Source organism: Notothenia coriiceps, unplaced genomic scaffold, assembly GCF_000735185.1.
Source record: "Notothenia coriiceps isolate Sejong01 unplaced genomic scaffold, NC01 NC01_scaffold00000339, whole genome shotgun sequence".
Lineage (NCBI taxonomy): Eukaryota > Metazoa > Chordata > Actinopteri > Perciformes > Nototheniidae > Notothenia > Notothenia coriiceps.
Window position 1 is genome coordinate 8,784,286 of NW_011333040.1, and position 9,741 is coordinate 8,794,026.

The 9,741-nt window shown below is 43.6% G+C and overlaps 1 protein-coding gene across 1 annotated transcript in view; it reads left to right on the plus strand.

Moving 5' to 3' along the window:
* The first annotated feature begins 4,305 nt into the window (after positions 1-4,305).
* Positions 4,306-9,741, plus strand: part of LOC104944757 (serine protease HTRA1B-like) — a 221,043-nt gene continuing 215,607 nt past the window's right edge. Inside the window, exon 1 of the mRNA XM_010770333.1 lies at positions 4,306-4,928. Coding sequence (XP_010768635.1) covers positions 4,469-4,928 — 460 coding nt within the window. The 5' untranslated portion in view covers positions 4,306-4,468. The remainder of the gene's footprint in view (positions 4,929-9,741) is intronic.

Sequence of the window (9,741 nt, forward strand, 5' to 3'; positions counted from 1 at the left end):
GGACGTGAGAGCCGATACAATCACACCGAGGACCATAGCACTAGCGAACTCACAAGAACAGGTTTACCCAAGCTGAATCAATAAACTAAAATGTATATGTAATGTATAAAGGGTTTAACGTCCTTAGCTGGCTTAATAGATAACCAGCTAAGCTACCAAGCCAGAGGTTCAGCCAACACCTGTCGAACCCGAGACATCGTAGTAGAATAATACCGGGCCTCGACTATATGGGTACATTGCGATGTCCGATGTTGAGAGACCTTCTCTAGATCACATATACTATTTCCGACAGCTGACGCCGTTCTCAGTTCAACACACGACTACGACTCGTAAGATTGCTCTACCGTATATTAGATAACTATTTCTCTTTTTAGAGAAGTCATGCTGCCCACGACTCCAAACACACACGGATACACGGACTAGAGATTGACCTAAGAGGCTCTTGCGCTACGGCAGTGACTATGAGCTAACTAATCGTGTAGCCTCTAGTGGTTGTAGCTAGCACCGGAGTGGACACAAGTTGATGTTAGCTGACAGTGAGGCATGGTACCTGTCCATCAAAAGTGCCACTGACCTAATTTATGCAAAAAACTTAAGACCTAATACTTCACCCCCTCCAGGGTCGTGTTAGAAAACAATTCACTCAGCAGATTCATAACATAAAGGTGGAATCTATGAAACTAAATCCGATAATAGATTCATTTTATTGCATCCATTGGGTAAGCCAACCGAAAGCTGCTGTAAACGTTGGGCGCGCACTGTGTTAGCCTTCACATAGGGCGGTCTACAGAAATAGTCGCATTCCATATTCTGCAGCTCTACGTCCCTAGCGGCTGCCGGAGAACAGTACACCGGCGAACCTAAATCGATAATACTATCTTATCGTGCATCCATCGCAGAATGACTGCTTGTAAAGTTTGTGGTCATTTCTTAACATGGAGTCTATGGAAAATTGCGCCTTTCTGCAGTCAGACCTACCGGCATGTATGCACTGCAGTGTGTGCACTTCTCGTATTGCCGTCCGGCTGTTGCCCGAGTCTCTGCCGCTTCGTAAGAATGTGGGAATCAAGCAGGACGTCGACTCTGAGACCTCTCCGCTCACACAGGGTTCAGAACATAGGGACGGGCAGAGCAGGTGGTTCTGGAACACGAGCACGCGTTTATTAACCTCCAAACAAAAATAGTACGCGGGTCTCAAACGTTTGCCGGGGGGGGGGTGGGAACCTTCACGGTCCTTTGGCGACACTTCCATGCCCTTCGACGGATCCCGCCTACTGCGAAAACAGACCCAGAACCCAGGTTACCGACATGCTTTTATTCCGGCACTGATTACCTTGATTCCGATCAGCTGTCTGGCCCTCCGGCTTGAGCCACTCCTTCACTCCAGCAGCCAGCGCACCAAACCACAGCCCGCTGCCACAGTGACGTTGTTGCGATTGCGCGTTGCAGGCAACACGCTTCGGTTTTTGTTAATTAATGTTCTTGGTCCCCTCCTCACTTTCTCCTTGTACACAAACTCGCTCGGATCTGTCCATTAGCCCCGCATGGTTTTTCATACCACTGCTACCGCTGACGACACCCAAATAATTCTGACTTTCCCGCTCAGAGAACCCAGGTCGTCGCAACGCATCTCCTGCTTGCCTAGCAGACTCTCTCAGTGGATGTCTGTTCAATCACCTCAAAGTTCAACCCTTCGACAAGACTGAACTGCTCTTTTCCCTTCCGGGAAACAAGATTTGTCCCACTCTTGACCTTACAATCAACATTGGCACCCTCTGGTTGGTTTCCCCGACTCAGATTGCCCAGGACTCTGGGTGTCGGATCCTAGATAACAAACTGTCCTTCATGCAAACATCGGCTGCTAACAACCGCCTGCTGCTGCAGATACACGCTTTACAACATCAGGAGGATACGTCCAGCCGCTGACCAGAAAACAGCGCACAGGTTCTGGTCCAGGCTTCCTCAGATAATCACACGCCATAGACTCTAGCGACTACTGTTCCTCCTGGCTGGTCTACTGCATGTGGCATCCGAACTCTGCAGCTCATCCAGAATGCAGTCTGGTCTCTTCAACCTTCCTAAATGTTGCCACACCCCACTCCGCTCCCTTCACTGGGCTTCCAGTAACTGCTAGAATCCACTGTCAAGATACTGGTACACTTCCGTACCATGCTGTGGAATGGATCTTGGCCCTCCTACATCCAGGACAATGGGTTAAACTGTACACTCTCCCAGCACGGTGCCTCCGCTCTTGCATCAGCCAAACAAGCTCGCTGCACCCGCACTGCGAGGGGGACCCAAGTTCCCATCAGCAAAAACACAGTGGGTTTGCTATCCTGGTCCAAAATGGTGCGACATGAGCTTCCCCATTGACATCAGGAACAGAGAAACAGCTTGCACATTTTCTTCCCGGCGCAGACTGAAAACTCATCTCTTTCGACTCCCACTTCGAGCGATAAGAAATTACTAACAACAAAGCACTTACTATACTAATAAAGGGAACTGGCTTATCTAAAAGCCAGTTGAGTAGCACTTGAAATGGTTTGGATCATGAAAACCTGATGTACTTATATGATTCCTGTTTTCTTCAAAGGTTGGTATCTTTCCCTGGTCGAAGCATGTACTTATTGTAAGTCGCTTTGGATAAAAGCGTCAGCTAAAATGCAATGTAATGTAATGTTATGTAATTTACAAACTCTTCAACTAGAACCGTAGTTATAGAAGGAATCTGTGTATGACCAGTGCTTGAATTGGGCCGGTACTCACCGGTACGCAGTCCCGGCACTTCTGATTTTACCCTTGTACTCAGCCGCCGGCAGCCTTCGGCACGTCATGACGCATGTCAACAAATATGCCGGCGACATCTCATGACGCATCTCATGACGCATCTCTGACGCACCGCCGCGATAGACTAGATCAGAAAATAAATCACATAACGACGACGTTAGCATTTAAAAAATGTTAGCGTGGCTTATTAGTCCGAAAAGACAGCGGTTGTCGCCGGACAAGGACCCGACTGCAAATACAGAAAATGCTGTGCCTGTGTCTGAAATTGTGCCTTCTCTCGTCGACCCTCCTGCTCCAAGTTCAGTAGCACTAGCTCCAACAGAGCCTTCTCTCCCGCTAACGTTAGCTGCTGCAGGCGCAACTACCACCAACAACACCGGGCAAAGCGATGCACCTGACTGCTGGACAAGGGACCAGGTGGACTATTTTTGCAAGACCAATGAATGGCTCATTGTTAGAGACAAAAAGCTGGGATGTCGGATATGTAAAGAGGTGAAATATTTGGGAAAACACACTGGACAAGGACTGAAACTCTCGATTTTTTATTTTATTGTCTTATTTTAACAGTGATCGTATGATTCCTTCCGATATTATTGCAGATCTGCTGCAAGCTAGCTATCTCATGTAGCTAACTTAGCCATTTAAAGTATACTGACAAAACACTTAAAATCATCATCAAACAGATTAACTCTGCCAACAGTGACCATTAGAAAACTTTATAATCCTTTTATTTTATAGGCCGTTGTGACGCGTTTGCACCTGTCGGCCACCATACAATATCCTACTGACCAAACAAGCAACATGCTGATGATTTACATATTCTTAAACCAATACCCCAAGAACAGCTCTCTGCTGTGAAGTGATTTTTGGTAGCAGACACAGTTTGGATTGCAGGTCAAATGAAGCCAACACAAGGCCAGAGAACGTAGCTAAAGAACAGGTCAGTTAGGCTACTCTTCAGGATCTTGGTTACTAAATTATACAAATGTTTCTTTCTGACGTAGAAATGTGCTGGAGCACCAGTCCAAGTGTGAAAAACAAGCTGAACGTTTCGATCACATTATCGAATTGTTTCTGTTTCTGGAAAAATCAATCCCTGAACCCCCAGTGAATGGAAGTCAATTTGAATGTGCAGCAGTGCAGAGTATATGGTTACAGTTCGGCTGAAGGACAAAGACGGAGGACAGAGGAGGCAGGACATTGTGGAATGTTTTAGTTTGATAGAACAGATAGATAGAAAGTGGAAGAGCAGAAACAAATGTTCTAAGGAACGGACAACGAATAAAAACCTGAATCTGATGAAAAAAGAATCTGATATGTTTTAATTAAACTCTAAAGAGATAACTGACTGACACGAGCAGTCTAACAAGAGGAAACACTACAGCCCTGTAAAAGTAAATCACATCTTGTTTAATGCGTTTTTGTGATAAAGCATTTACAGTTTGTCTGAGGAACCATCATAAATGTTATGTATTCTTTTTTGTAACTTGAGCTAATGAAAAATGATTCTCACTGGAAATAACGTCACACACGCCCACCAATCACCTCCTGTGTTTCTCCTGGAGCTTTCATAAACGGCACCGACACAAAAGTTTCACTCTGCATCAGTGCACCAACATTTCAACGTCATTCCAAGTCCAGTTACTTGTTTCTCAGTGAGTTTCTCCAGGACTGTCCCACCATGCGTCTCCAGTTCTTCCTCTGCGTAACAGCCCTATTCGTCTGCCCGGGTCTCATCCTCGGGTCTCGGATAGCCAAACGCTTCGCCATCGGCTGCACGGAGAAATGTGACAAGTCGCAGTGTGCGCCAATCCTCGCGGACTGTTTGGCCGGAGATGTGCTGGACCGCTGCGACTGCTGCCCGGTGTGTGTGTCCGGAGAGGGCGAGCTGTGCGGCGGCGACGGAGACCGGGAGTGCGCCGAGGGGATGGAGTGTGTGGTGACCGAAGGCGTGGAGGTGTCCTCCACCGTCAGGCGCAGGGGCAAGCCCGGGGTGTGCATGTGCACCGTGTCCGATCCGGTGTGCGGCAGTGACGGCGTCTCGTACAGGAACATCTGCGAGCTGAAGCGCGTCAGCAACCGGGCCATGAAGCTGCAGCAGCCGCCGGTCATCTTCATCCAGAGAGGAACCTGCGGGAAAGGTGTGTGTGTGTGTGTGTGTGTGTGTGTGTGTGTGTGTGTGTGTGTGTGTGTGTGTGTGTGTGTGTGTGTGTGTGTGTGTGTGTGTGTGTGTGTGTGTGTGTGTGTGCGCACATGCTGTAATCACTTGTGTTTGAGCTCTAATTGATACTCAACAGAGCTGCTCTGTATCCAATCTCATTATAACACTCACTGACCTGGACTGTTATTTTGTGTGTGTGTGCGTGTTTTAGTGTGTGTGTGTGTGTGTGTGTGTGTGTGTGTGTGTGTGTGTGTGTGTGTGTGTGTGTGTGTGTGTGTGTGTGTGTGTGCATGTTTTAGTGAGTGAGTGTGTGTGTGTGTTTGTGCATGTTTTAGTGAGTGTGTGTGTGGATGCGACAAGAAGTGTCTAGGAAATAAGATTTCAAACTGGAATTACCTCCATGGCCAGCTGCAAAGCCTGATGTGTGTGTGGGTACGGAGGAGAGGGTCGATGCATGCTGGTTGCCACGGCATTATGGATCTTCAGCGCTGACTGGAAGTCAGACTACAGTAGGAGAAAGACAAGAGCAGCTTCTGTTATATTCTTCTCAACTGGAGCTCACATGTCATCTTCTCACATCACCATACCTGTATTCACATGGTTTAAAACTGAAATCAAACTTTTCCATTTGCTGCTTTCAAACTGACAGTGTTAACTTGCGCTTGTTTTGGTCATTTCAGTTCATTTACAGTTCTTTTGAAAAAAAACAGGGTTGAGTTGGACAACCAACAATGTAAGGCTGGGGGATATATATAATATTCTCAATGTATTTTAATTGAATACTATGTTCCTTCACTTTAATGTACTAGATGATATTTCTTATTTCCTCAAAAAAGGTTCCAGGAAATGTCCGAGCAGCCACAAAGGGATATTCAATGCTTTTAAGATTCTTACAAATGGTTCTAGAAACAGTGACATCTTTATTTGCTGTGGGCTTCACTGTGGACTGAGGCACATGAACACCTTCAATGACTTGTAGACAGATGTGTCAAAGAGAAAGCCAAAGAGGAGGTGGTTTCTGCAAACTCTTTACATTTATAAGACTTTGGGCTTAAAAAATATCCAATGCAAGAATATTTAATACTGGCATACTAGAGTGCCTCTCAGTAGCTTCCATTCAAAAGCCCTCCTCCATATATTGAAGCCTTCATTTGAACTTGTGGCATCTGGTGAGGCCCCAGTTGTCATGGAGGCTCAGACAGCACTGCTTTGTCTTTGTAAATCTTTTTTAGCCAGAAAGTCTTGAAAAATACCTACATTTCATATTGACTCTGAAGCTCTCTCAATCTAATGCTCCTTCTATTACCTTGTTTAGTAGTGCAAGAACATGCTCGATGTCGCTCTGACTCTGCTGGTCGGACAAGCATCCTCGAATCTGCTTCAGGGACAGCAGCAGCTCCTCCAACTCTGCAATAAGAAAACATGCACTGTTTCATAACTTGATGCACTGGCCCAACATTGGCAGTGGCCACCACCTTCATAGAAGGGGGAAGAATATCATTGCTTTTGTGTTGACAAAAAAAAAAATGCTGCGCAGTCTCTGGTCATTTTTTTGTCCATGGCTTTATCAAAGCACAAACTTGTTTTGTATATTTATTATTTAACGGTTTAATTAAATTAATGGGAACTTTATAAGGTTTTTAAAGTTATTTTTAGGAATTTGGGCTCATTCAAAGTTTTCCTAGCACAAAAGGAGAATAACCAACGACAAAATAATATAAAAAGATCTGCATTGGTGTCAGCATCGGCCACATTTTTTAAAATTGCTATTTTAAACATCGGTATTGGCCTTGGCTGAGACATTTGACAGCGGTATATCTCTTTTGATAACATTTCACTTCCACAAATCAACCCACAGAAAAGAGAAGACCAGAAAGGGGCTTGAAATGAGAGATGTACTTTCCTGTCAGGTGACGGCTTGCTTTTCCTGGCTTCAGATTGAGGTATGTAAGAGCTGCATCTAATTCCTTAAGTAAAGGCGCTACTGTGTGCGTGTCAACATTGCCACCCCTCACAACGTTTAATTAAGTCACCCTCAAGAGCCTCTCATGTCCTTCTCTCCCTCCCTGAGGAATTCCCTCCCTAGCAGCAGTCATGCCTTCCTTACATTCCTCTCCCTCCCTGCCAGCTTTCTGCAGAAATTTGATTTCTACCGTACACTGTAACTTTTTATTCTTGTCTTTTCATTTCTTTCTCTTTCATCCATTATGTGTGAGTGTGGGTTTTACCTAGCAGTGCGTGTGTGTGCTGGATGTTGAGAGCTGGCTGCTGCGGTGTGTTTGAATCCTCCAGGAATGTGGGGTTGTCGATGCCGATGTGGGGATGCTGGGAGAGCTTCCTGAGCCTGATGGAGGAGTTCAGGTCCAGCTGCCGACCCTCCTCCTCTCTGCGGCGACGCAGATCCTCCTGGCACACACACGGAAGAATAAATGCACCGTCAATAGAAATACAATTAAACAACAAAGCATAACAGCCTCTGTTACCACTGTCGCCTTCCTTGTCGTCTTAAGTGTGTTAACCTGTGTTGTATGTAAATGAGCTGTGCGGTTGCCCTGACGTGATTGGCTGCCATCTCCTGGTCCGCCTCCTGAAGATTGTGATTGGAGCACGCCGGGCCCGACGCACTCCAATCGCAGCGCACAGCCGGCGCACACCTGCTGGAGATGACTACAAAAAGTAGGGGAACCAAGTAGACACTAAAACACAGGGGAATAAATATTTACAAGAAAAAATAACAGAAATTAAAAATAGACAAAAAAATTAACATAAAATAAGGATAGATAAAATTGAGAAAAGAAATTCAAGTAAACAACGTAAAGTAAATGATGTACGTAAGATATACAATAATATATAACAAATTGGAGAAATAAAGAATAACATATTCAGTATAAGACCACATTTTCGTTTCGAAAAAAAAATAATATTAAAACCTAAATTATTACTGAAGAAACGAAAGTAGATAGTGTCGACGTCCATAGTACAAATAAAACGAGACAAACGACTCGACGAAAGAGGATCTAAAGTGACTATAAATCTTTTGAATGGGTTCGTTCGGGACATTAAGGTTTTGAGTGTCTACTGTTGAGAGGGTTAAGAACTAGCACGGTAACAGCACCTCTCCCTCTCCCTCCCCTAACACCCTCCAATTCACTTACTCTCGACTCCCCTTCCCTGTCGTATCCCTCTAACGCGACACCCTGACAGGTCCATCTATCAGAACACCACTCAGACTTGTGAATGGCCAAGCAAATTCTAGACGTGTCGACCTCATCACTATTTACAAAGCTAGTCTGGTCCATTAGTCAGTGATTGTCTGTATAAAAAAAAAAAACAAGTGTACAGTAGTGATAGATAAAAACATAAAACAAGATGTGTGTGATATGTGTGTAATATAAGAAAGTGTGCTAAATGAAAGTAGCCATGAGACGTGAAATATACTCACTATAAGTAACACTAAAAAAACAGTCCGAATAGAGATTTATCAATTCATTAAATAATGTACCTAAATCCATATACTTATATCACGGAATTCGTTAATAGTGCTAGTGTTAAAGACTGATAAGTGCAAAAACTAAGTCGTCCTTTTAGAGATGCATTATAGGCTGGTGAAAAAACAACTTAGTAATCCTAAACGTTAACGTTCTCCATGAAATCACAGATATATATCCAATAAATGATGTTCAGGTGGATGCCGATTCGATTTCCACCGATTACAATAAACCACACTAAAACACACAGTTTACGAGGGAAACGAGTGAAACAACCAGTTGGTGGAAAAATAAATCGTGTATCTTCAAGTCTGTAAGAGTTCACCCGTATAAAATACTAACGTATTTTGGTTTTGATATGACCATGGAATTTTGTTACTGAAAGCCCAAGGAAAATTAAATTAATAAAGCTAGCTAAAAACGGCTAAACTAATACTAGTCAACATAAAACTAATGTAAAAAAATTGTGACAGGTACGAGTCATGAAAACAAAAACTAGGACATGTATTCTACATTTCGGAAACGACCTCATGTATCGCAAAAATCACTATAATCCGTTATATTTTGTTGTAAACTAGCTAAAAACTTTAGTGTAAAAAAAAATAACTAATAATTCTCAGTTTCTCTAGATAATTAGGTATGTACAATGATTGGTATCCTTGTGACGTTTCTCATTTTTGTTAAATCCTAATTTTGATAGGTGTTTACGGACCCTCTTAAAGTAACAAAAAAACCTAAGACGTGAAAATTTGAGCTTGTATTGCATAATATCAGCCTTCTTTTAAACTTGCTTTACGGGGAATAACAAACAATGAGTTGTACTCCGACAATGCAGGGCTGATCTCCTTTCTTTCCTTTCGTGTTATGTGGTCACCTAACCATATTTATATTTCCAAATTAAAATATATGCGTTCTCATTTGTTTCACCGTCCGTACGTCGGACCTTGTTTGTTTTTTCAGGTTTTCCCGTGTACAAGTATTTATTGTGGTGTTCCTCCCTGGAGATTTTTCCTCAGATCAACGTATGTTACCTTATTTGTAGTGATGTGATTTATTCTTTACTTTGTTTGGAGTGAAATTTTTCACCATGTTGGATTGTTTTCAGACCATTGTTTCTGTGTCGATTTGATTTCCGTTGTCAGTGTTTTAGGATTTAATGAGATTTGTGATTAATTCGATGAGATTGATTCGATGAGACTGTGATGATTAGTGTGTTCAAATTAGTGTCAAGTTGTATTAAAGGTTCCTCGGTTCATCGCTCTCGCAGACAAGGTGTACAGTCTCGGAGGTTCTCTCACTACTAAA